At 35.7% G+C, this 16,933-nt stretch overlaps 1 protein-coding gene across 1 annotated transcript in view; it reads left to right on the top strand.

Moving 5' to 3' along the window:
- Positions 1–2,236: 2,236 nt before the first annotated feature.
- Positions 2,237–16,933, top strand: part of LPIN2 (lipin 2) — a 33,913-nt gene continuing 19,216 nt past the window's right edge. The window contains exons 1-7 of the mRNA XM_026671875.2: positions 2,237–2,364; positions 8,272–8,469; positions 9,225–9,320; positions 10,902–11,203; positions 12,040–12,147; positions 13,553–13,679; positions 16,247–16,583. Coding sequence (XP_026527660.1) covers positions 8,281–8,469; positions 9,225–9,320; positions 10,902–11,203; positions 12,040–12,147; positions 13,553–13,679; positions 16,247–16,583 — 1,159 coding nt within the window. The 5' untranslated portion in view covers positions 2,237–2,364; positions 8,272–8,280. The remainder of the gene's footprint in view (positions 2,365–8,271; positions 8,470–9,224; positions 9,321–10,901; positions 11,204–12,039; positions 12,148–13,552; positions 13,680–16,246; positions 16,584–16,933) is intronic.

Genomic DNA, 16,933 nt, shown 5'->3' on the forward strand with positions numbered 1-16,933 from the left:
GACAGCTCACATGCCGGCAGAGATAGCTCTGCGTGCCACTTCTAGCATCGGTTCGCCATCATGGCTATAGGAGATGCCCATTAAAAAATCCTGGGCCAAGCCTATTCACAAACCATACATCTTTACCTCCCGTGATGGGATTAAAATTTATATTCTTTTGCCACCCAAATTCTAAGGACAGGACATGACTTTTTAGCACATAATAGGATTAATCCACACCATTAGAATAGCAAAAGACATCAGAGTCACTACATTGCACAATCCCTGCAACATTTCAGAAACTGTATAAAAATCCTTGCAGACATCAAGCTGCATGCTGTGGTTCTGTTCATCAATAAACTTTCTTTCCAATCAGCCTCCATTTTATTTCCAGCACCTTTCTCCCAGCTTGGAACTGAACCAGATGGATTTTCTTCCTCCAATTGTTAGGCAGAACAATTAAGTTGCACTCCACCATGGTGTTAAATAACACAAGACAGAATCTTTCTTTAGTTTATTTGTAAAGCAAGGTTCTTCTCCCTACTGTTTAAATAGACTGAATACACAGCAATTAAACACAGTTTTGGATCGCTGCATGACATGAAAATGTCATTCATTATCTCCTCAATGCTTTATGGCATGTCTCCTTTTACAGTTTCCTTATTCAAGAATTTTAAAGTCACTTCTGCAGGGAAAGCAGAATACGGAAAGAATAGAGTATTCACCAGAGAGCATAAACAGCATTCCTCATGTTGGGGCCTTGGGAATTCTGAAACTGTTTCTCCCAATACCTTTGAAACATGGCATGAAACTGAAATCAATAGTGAGCATATAAAAATAATTGGAATGGCTCATGACCAGGGAATTCTCGGGCTGCAATAAAACAATGAATGAAATACTGTATATTGGGAGTGTTTATTCCTACAGAAATCTGTTTTTAAAAACTTGTTTTTGTTGTGGTTTGATTTGTTGTATGAACATTATGTAGACAGGATTATCTATCATCAATACAGTAACTACTTTTCTGAGTTCTTGTAAATTTATTTTCACAGTAACAATACAGTATCTAGTTGTTTCATCCTCTGCTGTCCTCCTTTTTGCTTTTAATTTTGTCTCTCATCTTCACATTGTTTCCAAAATTTTCAAAAGCTTTAGCTTTTATTTTAGTATTTCCTCTGTCCCAGTAAGCAGTTTGGGTTTGTTTCCTCTGGTGACTGAAGTATTTCTCCTTCTCATGGTCTAATTCTCAACAATTTTCTCCAATAGCACAATTCATTTTTTAGCCAACTTTCACAGTCATATTCCTATTGGGGAAACCAAATTTCTATGTGTATGTGTTATGTTCCTTAACATAATCCGTTATCTGGGGAAATGCTTAATTCCTCCTCTCTTTTGACCTCAGTCCATACTCAGTCACTAGTGTGCAAGGGGCAAAACAATCTCCCAGAGCTGACTGTAAGGAGATAATTGTATGATTTGGAATACTCTTCTCTGTTTAGCATGTGCCCAATTTAATCAGAAGTACTATGGCAAAATGTACAGACTTCCCTTTCTATCAAGATAGTATAAGCATCTCCGATGATGAAGCTTCTGGAGGCAGATCGCACCCCAATCTAGTGCAATAACCACATTTCAATATCAGACCCTGAGGCCCTTAGTTAGCCACGAGGAATTTTGATGTATGACAGAGAACCAGTTTTGGAAAAACCAAGTCCAGTTGCCTTTAGAAAAAGCACCTTTGGGACAATCATGACCTGGATGACTGAGAATCTCCATAGGCAAAGGCCTATTTGTAACCCAGCAGGAATGTTCATTCACTGTAATGTTTGTAATGATATATTCGAGCGGAAGGCATCCTTGAGCTCATGCCAAGCTCGATGCCACCTACCAACCCTCTATAATCAAGGGATCGTGACTCAAAGGAAGCTTTCTCGAGAAAGAAACAAGGAAGCTCCTCCTCCCCCCCCGCCCCCGGCTGCTGTCACACCCACTCATTAGACCGGGTCGCCAGACGTCGCCTCAAAATGCAACGGTGGGTTGGGCGAGTAACGTGGCCTTCGCCCTCCCCCCTCAGCGTCACGTGGGATTCAATTTTTCCCTCGCCCCCCCCTCCCACTCCGCGCTGCCTTGTTGCTGTTTTAGCTCTTAGACTTAGCCCAACAGGAGGGGGGAGGAGCTAGAATTTCCGCAGCGATCTCGTGCGTCACTGCTGCTTCTCCCTCTTGCCTCCTCCCTCCCTCCGCCTCCCCCCCCCCCCGTTGAGTCCCGCGCTGGCTGCCTGGCCATCCCATTCAGTTCACTTAACCGCCGCCGCCGCCGCCAACGGTCGCTGGTTGCTGCTCCTTGCGTCTTTCCCGGTTCCATCCGGTTGAGAGGGATAAAAAGGTAAGGGATGAGGAGGTCCCGCTGCCCCTCGACGGGAACGCGACCTTGTGTCAAATGGCCGGTTTAGCTGAGCGGGGCTCGAGGGGCCGCATCCTTTCTTTTCCGTTTCTCTCCGCCGCTTCGGGTCCTGTCCTTTCCCGACCTCCATCCTTCATTGCTTTTCCTTACCGGCTGCCTCTTGGTCCCTTTCCTGTGCCGGCATTGCTGTGAGCCTGGATAGCTCACCCAGACGACCGTGGAGCCCTAATTTAGATGCGTCTGTGTGGCTTCGGTCCTTCGCGTGTATTCTTGCCCAGGCAAAGTCATCCCGGCAAGTCTGCCGAGCCCCTTCCGCCGCCACAACACACACTCCCCCCACCCGTTCCCAGGCCAAGCGCTGGTTTTTCAAAGCCCAAGCAGAGGGAGAAGGCTCGGGTGGGATTTTTTTTCTTATGGGAATGGGGAGGGGGATTCTCCTCTCCTCAGCACGGATGATGTTACCTAGTTTGGGTAAACGGAACGTCTGCAAGAAAACAAGCAAGCTCGGAGAGCACCAAGGACCCCTCTTGTCAACCCACATATTCTCCTTTATTGATTCTCCCTTATTGATTTGCCCCTCTCCATAAGCCAACTGGGAAAACTGGTACTTCTTAAGTGCCTGATTCCGAGGGTGGCATAATAATTAATAATTAATAATAATAATAATAATAATAATAATAATAATAATAATAATAATAATAATAATAATAATAATAATAATAATAATATAATGGAGAAAGAGGAGGTGGGGGAACAATTGATAGAACTAAATGGTTTAAAATGGTTGAACTGCAGTTTTAAAACAAACGGGAGGAGGATGCTTTGGGGGTATGACTGAAACACCTGACCTGTTTTATACAGTATTACAGTATACAGTGCACTTACTAGAATTAGTTCCTTAGCATAGCAATGATTGCCTTGCTATTGCTAAAATTGTTATTAAAGTTAAAAAGAACGGTGGTTTTTCGATTTGAAGCAACCTTTGGTGTGATCTTGGTTTCAAACAGGATTAAGTCCCTCAGTATAATGATTGCATTTTGAGGGTTGGTTACTTTTGCTTTCATTGTCACCCTGGCTTTGCCTAGTTTCCGCATAGCCCAGTCTTTCATTAAAACAATGATAATAGAGCCTGTTGTGTTTGAGAACAGTTATATTTCATTGTGATAATTGGGCTTAAAGTTCTCAGATAAATTTGGAAATGTAGAAATAGGCAAATATCTAACTAGTAAGTTTTATAAGACCAACCTGCTAAGGAATTTATTGGATTGGAGTAGTTTTTGTAAGATATTTCTAGAACATTTAAGAAGCTTGCATTGGATTAATATAAGGTCTGAAAGTGGTAGATTAATATTTGATCATAATGTCTCCATTCAGCAAATGTATCCTATACTTGGATCATATCTTTGGATACTTTTTCAAGCTTCATTCCAATTACCAAAAAATGTAAACTTTTGGCAAATTCAAGCATAAATGGTCTATAATTATATTTGTTGTCAATAACCATAACTTGTCTGTAGAATTTCTCAGTATTTTTTTTCAGACTTCACTAATATATTAAGTAAAACCTGTTCCAGTACAGATTTTAAAAAATGAATTTCAGAGGGTTAGACCAGACTTCTCAGGGAACAGCATGGTTACCTAGAGGTGGAGCTCTTGCCTCCCAATCAGGAGGCTGTCAGTTCAATTCTAGAAGGACAGATCTGGGTGCAAAGAAAAAAGTATCTGCTGCAAACTTCATGTAGGCGTCAAGAAGGGCATCCGGCCAGTAAATGCTCAGATCCATTCAGTCACCTTGATTCCATCAGGATGCAAGGGGATTATAGGGTCATTAAAAAAAAAGACCAGACTTTCTCAACCTTGTTACCCTGAAGAAACCCTTGAAACAGGTCTTAGGGTACTCCTGCATAAAAAAACAACAACCTTCAGTTCACACTGTTAATGTGATTCATAAACTGAATTGTGGCATATAAAATTTTACCACCACTGCAGTTGCTAGCATTGAGCAAAATTAAAACACAATGTTTTTCCATCACAATCTTGTGAATTGTGACCACTAATGAAACCCTCATCAGTGGTGATCACTCATGAAACCCCAGTTGAGAAAGGCTGCTCTAATGTCAAAGAAGGAATGTAACATATGATTTTCTACATTGTCAGTCAGCTATGATAAATTATATTCCTTTCATAAATTTCAAACATTTCATCAGTATTGTATTGGCACCCATTAACTGATTAATAGTGATCCCTATTCAGTGTATGATTAAAATAAAAATAAATAAAAGCTTTTCCTACTATTTTAAAATAAGAATTATTTATATCCATTTGGCATGAGATATAAAATCTTTTCCTTTCCAGTAAGGCTCAAATATTTTGTATTGCCTTTAGTGCTAGAAATACAATAAGAATTCTGTTATGAGTAGTGCTTGCTAAATAACCATTTGTTCAGTGACTGTTTGAAAGATATAGCAACACTGAACAAGTGATACTTCTGCCTTCAGCAGTCTCAGTCAGCTGCTGCTACCCTTCTGTCTGTACTTTAGCTTCAGTGGTGGTGGGGCCTCCACCGAGGTGGGCCACCTCAATCCAGTGCAAAGGACCAGCCACCTCCGCTGGCCTTGCTGTGCAGAAATGACCTTTGCCTATATATGGCAGCTGCTGGCCATGCCAAGCCTACTCCCCAAGCTGAGCAGGTTTTCAAAATTGTACGCATCCTTACGATGCTTTGGAAGGTTTCTGAGAAGGTCCAATGTGATTTGGAGAATGGTGGGCATGGCCTTCTCATGAGGTTTCAGAAGGTCTCAGAAGCCTTTCAAAAGATTACAAAAAGGGCACACTTGATTTGAAGAATAGTCTACATGACCTTGGGAAATAAAACCTGGAATGGCCAGCAGCTATGGTGGTCTTCACCAGCAGTGGGAAGAAGGCAGTGAAGGTCATTTGGGATGGCAGGGACAGTGGATTGCGGGACAATGAGGATGGCTGGGGCTTTGTGCTGAGGTAGCTGGTTGCAGGGCAGGTCTTGAAGTGGCACTCCTCAATGGACCAGTGGCGCTGGGGCTGAAATAGAAACTTTGGGTACCAGTGGCTGCCTAAGACTATTGAAGTCTCTGGTCCTCTGCTTCAAACCCAGGGCCACTAGTGTTGCTACCACTGCCAATGAGTGCTGCTGTGTAGGGCGGCCAAAATAGGGGGAGCTCAAGAAAATACAGTCACTTTATCAAGGTTTGGGACTTGGGAGAGACCAAACCAGAAATGTCTTATATCAGATTGAATCCTTGCCTAATATCTGGGGGGATTTGGTTAATAATAGCAAAGGGACTGGTCAGATTTCTGTCACTAAGCAATGCAGACGTGTGATGTGCTTTATAATCATATTGCTTAGCAACAGAACTTCAAGTCCCTGTTACAGTCATAACCCAAGTACTACCTTATTTCATATGGCCTAGATTTAATTTATGGATAAAAAAGTGACTATATTATTATTTTTTAAAAACTGTGGGAAAAGTAGTTTTTTTCCTCTCTTTTATTTTCTCTTCATTTCTGTTTCTTGGTTTTTACTGTTTTGTTAATCTAGTTTTTGTGATAAATGAAATGAAACATATTGATTTGATTGGCAACTGTTATTATTCATATTGCTTTAATTATTTTTGGTATTGGTCACTGGCTCAAGGTTGACTCAGCTTTTCATCCTTCTGAGGTCCGAGGACCCAGATTATTGGGGGCAATATGCTGACTCTGTAAATTGCTTAGGGAGGGCTGTAAAGCACTGTGAAATGATATATAAGTCTTAAGTGCTATTGCTAATGAAAGCCAGTTTAGTATAGTGGTTAACACATTAGTTTAACCAGGAGATTATGGGTTTCAGTTTCACTTTATGTACAAACCCAGTTTGGTGACCTTGGGCCAGTCACTTTTTCTTCAGTCGTAGGAAGGAGGCAATGGCAGACCACTTCAGGAACTTGATTATTTCGGAGAAAAAGTAAAGCGGCTACCAATACTTGTGGCCGAATTTGTACACATAGTTGTAGGCAGCCACAATATATTTGATTGGATATAGCACATCAATGTGCTTAATTAGGTAAAAAATTAATAAAGCAATACTATGATATAATGAGGACAGTGCTACCAAGACAGTGGCATGTTTGAGAGAATAGATAGGCAGTTCATGGACATAGATTCTCTTTAGGGAATATTTTTGAGAGTTTATCTTGTAATGACTTTGCTTCCCAGAGCCTATGCTTGTTACCAGTATCTTCCTTCCAATTTTGTGCATTCCTTGACCTTGTTTTATGGCTGAGCTGACAGAGTTCATGGTTTGTAAGTCCCTGTGTAGGTTAAAAGGAATGAGAATGTTTTACTTTGTTTTGCTGCCCTAACTCTCGCACATTTTTCTCCTTTATAATATTATAGAATAACTAGTGGCAACAGAATAATGTATCAGATCTACATAAAATAGATATAATTTTTTTTAAAAAAACCTTGAATAATAGATAGGTTGTGAAAGCATAGAACAACTTAACATGTACTTCAATATTGTATGTCTTTAAATATTAACTAAAAGGAGGGAATTTTTTTGGCCATGCTGTGACTTCCATTTGCTTTTAGCTATCACTGAAATAAAAGTTTTAAGAAAACCTTGGTGAGAGCAGAGTCTGGGATATGGGGGATGGATGCTGAGAGTCTGGATTCTGCATTTGGTGGGAGTGGAGTTGGAAGAGGGGGGTTATTTGAGTGTTGGTGGTTGCATTTAGGATGGCATGGTGGCTGCAAAATCTCCCTATTGCGAAGTAAAGCCTGTATATTGTTAGAGGTTATTGAAAATAAAGAGGTGATGGTGTTGGAGAAGAGAAGAAGAGGTTAGTAAGACAGCACTTTCCTCTAAGCCAGTGGTTCTCAACTTTTTCTTCATTGTGGACCCTCTTTAAATATCTTTTGTGGTCACGGATCACTAAGACTTAACTCAATATTTAAATCATAACATTTCTTCAAGCCTTCGCAGACCCTCTGTGATGACATTGTGGCCCTGCAGGGGTCCATGGATCACAGGTTGAGAATCATTGTTCTTAGCAGACCACAAGAATGACATCATGAATGGAGTTGAGGACTTAGAAAAGGTTTCATTAAATCAGGATTGTGATGGGTCTGTACATGTTAGATCTGATCTAACTTAAAATAGAGTCAGTTTGGTCTAATGATTAAGGCACCAGGCTAGAAACCAGGAGACCGTGAGTTCTATCCCACCTTAAGCAAGAAAGCCAACTGAGTGACTTTGGGCCAGTCACTTTCTTAGCCACAGAGTCAAAGACAGGCTCAGATGAAAAGCCAGTCAGTCAATTCCTTTGGCAACCAAATGAATATTTAATATTAAATCCTTTAGTTGATCCTTGCTTAAAAAGATGCACAATAGTGATTATACACTTGTGAATATTAAAGGTAAATGTGACCAGTGCATGAGCAGAGAACAATGATTGTCTGCCGTTTCCTAAGTTTATAAACTGTTAATTTTGAGTTTCCACTTGACTAAGGTACCGGTACATAACATGTGTTTTGTGTAACTAACCTTTGATTTGTTTAGACCCCTATACATGTATTACCAAGATTATTTTGCAATTCATTATAGTAAATGGGTTTGAACTTTAGTCTCATAACATTTTTCAAAATTCTTAAATAATTGAAAGTGTACTTCTGACATTTTTGACAATACACATTACCTCTTTTACTCTGAAGTTATGATTTATTTATATTTTCAGTATCTTACACATAACCACAGATCACAATTATCAGATGGATTATAAATTAAAATTTATGATAACATGGTTGTGCATTGGCTTTTTTAATTTAAAGATCTTTGTATTTGAAATAATATTTTCAATCAACATTTCTTTTTAGCTTTAAAATATGAATTATGTTGGACAGCTTGCTGGACTTCTGGTTACTATGAAGGAATTGTATAAAGGCATTAATCAAGCTACACTTTCAGGATGTATTGATGTAATTGTAGTTCGGCAGCAAGATGGTACATACCTATGCTCACCATTCCATATCCGATTTGGAAAACTTGGTGTCTTACGTTCAAAAGAGAAAGTGGTGAGTACCATGAATATCAGAGACTAGGAAAACAAAATACCTTTTTTGCCAGTTGTAATATAAATTATGCTGTTATTGAGGTACATAATTTTTCCAGATTCAATTAATACTTGTAAAGTAGGATAGGCAGGTAAGCCTTGTTATACAATAGCAAAGTTCTGTTCTGTTATCCAGTACGGCCAAGATCTTTAGAGGTCTTTAGAAGTCTGGCCATAGAAAGCATAACAATAAAGGGCATAAACATCAGCTATATAATGGTATAACTGATGCATTCCACAATCATAACTATTAACAATTGCATCATGATAATAATGAGATATGATATTAAATGCAAGTAAGCATAAGTACAAGTGGAGAATGCAATCGCAGTTGTCAAATACAAACTATTTTCTTTATTCTTTCATTTGGCCTGCCTTATTGCCAGTTCTTCCCTTCTTCCAAGAGGGGGCTATTGATGCTCTTCCTTTTGTGTGTGTGTTCATTTACATAGTTTTGTATTTTAACCTTTTAAAATTACTATTGTAGTTACTTTTTGTTATTTTGTTGTATTATTTTATGTTTTAACTTTGTGCACCACTCAGAGCGGAATGAGCAGCTCAATAAAATTACCAAATAAATAAACAAACATGGCATATTGGTAATTCTTTTGTTTCAGTGGTTTAGAATTAAAAGAATAATATACTGATTAAGTATATAAACATACATTTTCAGGTGCATTTTTATTGCAGCAAGTGCTCTGTTGTATTTTTTTATAGATTGATATTGAAATCAATGGTGAAGCAGTTGATCTTCACATGAAACTAGGTGATAATGGAGAGGCCTTCTTTGTGCAAGAAACAGAAGAAAAATTTGTAAGTCATCTAACAAATGTAACTTTATATAATTCTAATATTTGGGCAGATGTTTGCTTTTTATTTATATATATTTTTTGCAAGCCAACTGAATATTTCAACCTTTATCTTTTATCATTTTCTTTCCTTTTATTCCATCACTTGCTTAGTTTTAATTTAATTTTCCCTTTCTCTTGTTTATTTTTATTCCTGGATGTTTTTAGTCTCCTATACATTCTGTTTCTCTCTTTCACACGTAACATGAGATACCAATCAAAGAATATTAAGTAATAATAAGGAATGTAACTCAAAACAGTAATAAAAAAATTAACATAAGACAGCAGTTAAAAATATCCATGAAAAGTAAACAATAGAATTAAGAAAGACCTTATGTCGCTTTTGCTATTTAGGGAATCTTCTGAGATGATAGTGGATAGATCCCTTCAAAACTAGTATACATGTAGCACACTCCCAATTAGGTCTGCATTGAAGTTCCATCCTGTGGAGGTTTTTTACTAGCTTACATAGATTTTGAACCCTAGTTAAGTACATCTGCTTTTCAGTTATGTCATTTCACTGGAGTTTTACAAGAAAAGGAAGCCAAATCTCTTATTTTAGAATGCTTTAGCTTTCTGCCAAAAATGAGACCATCAAAGCTAAAGAGTCCTTGTTTTTATCAAGTGGCGATAAGACGGACTCAGTATCTGTTTCTTAACATTAATTGGATTGAAGATGAGAAATCCCACTCTGCACAGCTGACAATCTTTCAGTGAAACCACCACCCCTCAGTTCTGAGTTTCTTAACTTCCAGATGACCCTCATTAGGATTCATAAACATGTTTACAATTAATTCAGTCTTTCAGTCTTTTCAAATCTTTTAATCAGCATTTATCTATTAAACCATACAGATTTTTCCAAGTATTTCTAATTTTTTGCCAGTCCAAAATAATAGAATAGGAGAAGCCGACTATATTGGTCTTGCATTTTAAACAAAATGCACTTCCAAATAAAACAAAAAGGATCTCTTTGGAATCATCAAAGCTAATTATAGTTGTGAGGTGCAAAATTGCTGAATCTTTGTAATTTTTGCCTTAAATAAATAAGGGTGATAGAGTATGAAATTTAACAGTGCATATAGATATGGAATGTGCATTCATCAACCATTTTCTTGCTGTGGAATTAAGATAAGAAGAATTTTGAAATTTTTTCTTTCATTTTCATTAATTTTTTTATTATGAATCCCATAGTTTAATTTTTTATTATGACTTACATATTTTAATTTTGATCATTTGCTTTAAACAAATCTGTTTCAGTCAAATGTTATGAAACTGTCTTGTTTTTACCAGACTATAATAATTAATGAATATTGAGGACTTCAGGCTAAACAGTGGTTAGAAAAAGTGTCCCTTAGTTCTATTAGCCAAGTATGCTTTTCATGATGAGAAAAAAGACAGTATCAAAATCTTAGTGAATGTCTGGACATCATAATACTTCTATATCTGTTTCTATTGTCATCAGTGTTAATTTCTGAGTTAAATAATGTAATAATTTCATACAATATATATAACATATGAAATTCATGTTCACCTAAATGATTTCTAGGAAAACGTTCCATCCTATCTGGCAACATCACCGATACCAACAGAAGATCAGTTCTTCAAAGGAAATGATGACAATTTGATGAAGTCAGGTGAAAATGAAACCATAGATTTAAGCTTAGAAATTCCACAAATTGTAGAAACAGAGTCTTTTTTCCCCTCTGGGTCAGTGAAGAAAAAAAAACGAAGAAAAAGAAAATGTAAACAAGACGTAAAAAAAGAAGAACAATTCTCTTCTCTTGGAACTGAGGAAATCTTTGAAATGGAAATAAGTTCAGATGATGACAGGTGTATTCAGCCTTTGAGGTACTTTTTTAAAAAGGTCTGCTTGGTTAGATTGACATGTTGTAAAACGTTTAGTAAGAATTTATATAAAGTCCAAAATTAAAAGAATAGTTTTTATTTTATTAATTCAACTCATTAAAAAAACTCTTTAAGTTTAATTTAACTTTCAAAATTCATATTGAAAGTACTATTTGTAATAATAACTTTAAATAACTTTAAATAATAACTTCAAAGTAGCTAGTGGAATAAGTAATGAGCAAGATTAAATACCAGTAGGTATGTTTGCTACAAACACAGATTTTGTAAGTGCTTTTTAACAAGTAAAAAATTAATTATTTTTACTATCAAATAAGAAACATGAAAAGGTAATCTTTTCATAAGTTTACAACTTTAAATAATTGATCTAGTTAATATTAAGTAACCATTTGTGGAACTTTGTAAGGATTGCAATTGAAATATAAAACTTCTATAAAGATTCTTATATTTACAACAAGGTAGATCTTTTTTGCATAAATATTAGGATATATTAATACATACTTAAAAATAGGTGTATATATAGGCTATTTTTCAAGATCCACTATAAAGCCCCAAATATACACCATTCTACAGAGATCTTTACTATATAGACTTGAAAGGGTATCAAGGAGCAAAGACAATTACTGATCTTTCAAGCTTTGATCTATTAAAAAATGTAGCTAAAACAGAATTGTTAACTGAATTGCTGATATTGGGATGAAAGTGTCTACCAGCTTATCCTTTTTCCCATGTGAATCTGTGTGTTAAAATAGGTTGTTACTTTAATGCTGTCATTTCATACTAAATTAAAATTCCTTTAATACATGAATTCTGTGTTACAGAAGCATTGCAGATTCTCCACCAAAGGTTGAAGAATATAAAGACACGTTGATTTACCCTTTAAAGGATGATTACCCTTTATCAGACGGAGACTGGTCTGTTTCAGAGAAGTAAGTCATCTTCATGTATCATTCTTTTATGAAAATGGTATTAAGGGTTAAATAGGGGGCGTGCATAAGCGCACCAGTGTGCCTACCGTCCCTGTCCTACTGTTTTTTTCTTATATGTATCCATTTCATGTATTCATAACTATGTTTATACTTATACTTGTTATCTTATAATTGCTTGACAAAATAAAAATAAAATAAATAAATAAATATTTTTCACATAAAGTCTGCAGAAGGAAAATCATTCAGTTGGTAACTGTGGACTGCCTTCACTTTTTGGTATTGTTAGGGATCATGCATTTTGAAACACTACTCTTTTCTATTCTTAAGATTCATTGCAGAAACTTTCTGACAGATCAGCTCTTTAAGTTTAGGACTGTTTTTTAAAAAAACGTGGGTGCTTTTCATATATCCTTAAATTATCTTACAATTCAACTTCCCTTTTCTTGTTAACTCAGAAGTAGCATAGGTGTCTGTGAATGGAGAGAACATATGAGAAACATATGAGAAATATATGGTAACATTGTGATGCAAATTCTGCTCCTTATGTGTTATATTGCAATGCAAATATGAAAGGACAGAGCATGTGTTGTGATATCAAGATGCATATTCATCATTTTTGAATCATCACGGTTAGATTTTATGATTATATTTAAATTTTGTAGTGTAGGGCCATTGATCTCTTTTCGCTGCCCTTTCCAAGTATATGGAAGTAGTAAAAAAAAATATTACTGTTGAGACTGAAAGAGAAGGTGAGCAGAAAAGTAAAGGAATATAGCCAATTTCATGCCTTCCTCCCAAAATAAAATATATTTCAGTGTAAATTATGTGTAATTTTCAATCATAGCCGTCAAATCAATGGTTTTTTTCATAGCTTTTGAATCTGTTTTATGTATGAAAAAAGAGTTCTACATGCATCAGAAGTAACTACCTGTGAACTGAAATGAGGCTTATCAGGGCAGACATATTAGTTGTGCTGATAAAAGGATTCATTCTGATTTTTAACATTTCATTTAACATTCATTTCACATAATTGAATTAATACTAGTACAATAGCACTTGGTTTGAGAGAATTCTGGCTTCTGCAGATTTTGCTAAATTTCTGTTGAATGTATTGCTTTGTTTCTAGTTAAATCTGTTACATAACAATATTGGCAAGGGATCGTAGGTAAACCTGTTTTGATATTGAAGCACACTTTGAAGCATGCTTTTAAAGCATTTAATCTGAGAATCAGTAAAACATAATAAAAAAGATAAAAAGATAAATGTTCACACTGCTATGATTTTATTTTAATTTTCTAGATCAGTCTAAACACCAGCTTGGCTTTGTGCTTTACTGCTGAATGTTAATTAGAGAACATTCTTTGTGTAACCTTGTCCAATAAATGCCTTTCCTTTGTTTTAACAGCCCTTTTAGCCAGCCCACTTGTCCTAAAAGTGATTCAGAACTGGAAGTTAAGCCTACAGAGAACTTACTTATTAGAGGAGAATCTCACATGGAATGGACCTGGGGAGGTTTTCCTGCATCTACCAAGGTAAACCTCTTTGCAAATCATTCTGTTTTCTGAAAACTTTTGATAAATAAAGTAGGAATGTGTTTATCAGCAGTAATGTTATGAATCGTTTTCTGAAGAAATAAATGAAAGGAGCTGCCATTTGTGGTTCAGTATAGGTCATTTTATAAAATAGTCAAAACATGTACAAATGTCAAAACATGTACAAACATCAACAAATAAATGTTCTGTCCTACATATTGGCAAAAAAAATCAGAAAATAAAATACAGGCTGAATAGTCAAGACCTTGTTGATGATCCAAACTCTGTCAAGGATCTTGGAGTACTCATCTCTAATGATCTAAGTGCTAGAGCCCATTGTAACTACATAGCCAAAAAGGCGTTAAGAGTTGTTAACCTAATCTTACGTAGCTTTTTCTCTGGTCATATTACACTAATAACTAGAGCATACAAAACATTTGCTAGACCAATACTCGAATACAGCTCATCAGTCTGGAACCCACATTACGTATCTGATATTAGCACAGTTGAGAAAGTCCAGAAATATTTCACAAGAAGAGTTCTCCACTCCTCTACTCGTTGCAGAATACCTTATGCCACCAGACTCGAAATTCTAGACCTAGAAAACCTAGAACTACGCCGCCTTTGGTCCAATCTAAGTATAGTATATAAAATCATACATTGCAATGTCCTACCTGTCAATGAATACTTGAGCTTCAACCATAACAACACAAGAGCAAACAATAGATACAAACTCAAGGTTAACCGCACCAAACTTGATTGCAGGAAATACGACTTCAGCAACAGAGTGGACAATGTCTGGAATATTCTACCCGACTCTGTGGTTTCTTCCCCAAACCCCCAAAACTTTAACCTTAGACTTACTATTGACCTCACCCCTTTCCTAAGAGGTCTGTAGGGGGTGTGCACCATCATGCCTACCGTCCCTGTCCTATTGTTTGTTTCTTTTATGTAAAGAAAGAATCTAAAAGAGTGTTACTTAAGGTCAATGCAACAAAACTTCCCTCTTCCCAACTTTTGCCTTTGTGAGCAATTTGGGAAATTCTTCTAGTTATTGTAATGATTCTCATTGATCTATTCTAAACCTTGAAATTTGGTATCACTAGTAAACTTTGCAAATGTTTAAAATAAATTGCCATAAGCTGAGCACGTAAAATAGTGCTAAAAGTTGTGCTTATTTGTTTAACTCCCGCTTTTCTACAGACATAATATATATGGGTTTCAAATTTTAGAATTTTATTTAGGCTTGCAGGAATTATTTTGCTTAGTGAAGTCCTAAACAGCAGTTTAAAAGTTATTGAAGTCTACCATCATGATTAAAGCTTATGTAGCAAACAGTAGGAAAGACTTTATTTCATTTGAATTAGAATGCTACCAGTACAGTGTGAGCCACCTAGAGGATTCTATATGAATTATATGTATTTTATTACAGAGCATGGATTGTCAAGGACCAAGCTACATTTTACTTAAAATATATTACATGAAGCTGCTTCTCTGTGTTTTATTACTTACTCAATGATAATGTACCATGGTCTTCTTACAAGAAGGATATGATATAAATATAAGAAGTAACCAACTATAGCGTAATAAGCTGGTCTTGGATCACACATTTTCTGTCACTATATTTTGTGAAAATAGCAAGAAATTGGGGATCATGAAAATTTGTTGCATCTGGTACAAACAATAAACAGATTAGAGCACCTTATAGAAATAGTGAAATTTAAGGTACAGAATAGTTTATAAATCAATAAAGTACCAAGATTTAACATTTTACTTTGTATTTTTAGATAAATATTGATGACAAATTCATTTGTTTCATTTGTGAAATTGATTTTTTTCTTATAAATTGATGATATATAGATATTATATAAAAATGATAAAATAAATTCATGTAAACATTAAAATAAATATATGGGACTAGTAATGAGAAGTTTAACCATTGAAATTTGGGCTAACCGCAGAGACCCATAATTGTTGAAGTTTTCTTGCGTTTGTTTTTTCCTAATTCAAATTATAGAAAGGGTTTTTTAAAATTCAAACTGACTTATGTAATAAATATTAATCAATCTTTATAATTTATTAAAAACAATCTTACATGCTTTTTAAAACATGAGTATAGATTATACATGTAATAGCTTGTAAGTTTCATGAGGCTGAGTTAAAGGACAAGCAGCTTGCCAATTATTGCAAGTTTTTCACTGATTAAATTGACAGTATGGGAAAAATAGTTATACTTTTATCAGTGATTTGACTCTTAATATGAGATTGCTTCTTACTGAGCCAATGCATTATTGTAGAATCTATTTCTCTAGGACCTGTTTTAGAGTCACAAACAGGGAGAAAACTTTACTGAAAAAGATATTGAAAGAGTGTGAGAATAAAGATCATATCCAAACTGGAACAAACAAGATATCTATATTTTCTATAACTTATTTTATGATAGATCATCATAGTCAAACATCCTTCAAGCTTTGCTAATTTATAGGTTTGATCAGTTCTCAGAGATCTGAACTGATCAGCACAGATGATGAATAACAATTTTAGAAAAAGGATGCTTTCCTTTTCAGATAAGCAAGAAAGAAAAACTGGAACATCCTAGAACAGCTACCATCACTCCATCAGAGAAGACTCATTTTAGGGTAATATCTAGCAGTGATACAATTGAAGATGATGTTCTGATGAATGATTCAGTTTGTACCGTTTTAAAACCGGAGCCAAGAACACACCCGCTACTTAAAGAGCGAGATATCAAAGACAGACTTACTTCTGCAGGAACAGAGCCTGTTCTGGACATTCTTGAACATTCTCCTGTCTTAGATTCTGATATACTCCCAAGCCCACTTGTGGAATCACCATCAGAAATTAAGCCACCATCAAAGCTTGATTCTCCATCAAAGAAAAAAGGTATACACTTTTAAACTAATTTCTTTTTAACGTTTTGAAATACTTTTCTGTTTTTCCTAGCTTTCAGACTTTTAATCAGTTTTGAGAGGTAAGCAACAAATGTATATAGTAGCTTTGCTTGCAACCATTTTTTAAATCTAGAATAAAGAATAATTTGTATATCTGATATGAGCATTTTGATTTTACAGATATCATAATGTAATTGTTTTTCTATAAAATTACAGAACAAAATATTCATCTCCTTAATCCTGGTAGCCAGCTTAGTGCTAGTTGTACTAGTGTCCTCACAAATATTCATTAGTGGCCTTGTTCATATGTTTTAATAATAAAAATCTAAATAGGAAGCAAAC

Source organism: Notechis scutatus, chromosome 3 (genome assembly GCF_049901735.1).
Source record: "Notechis scutatus isolate UNSWTSFEM ecotype Mainland chromosome 3, rNotScu1.2, whole genome shotgun sequence".
Taxonomy (NCBI): Eukaryota; Metazoa; Chordata; class Lepidosauria; order Squamata; family Elapidae; genus Notechis; species Notechis scutatus.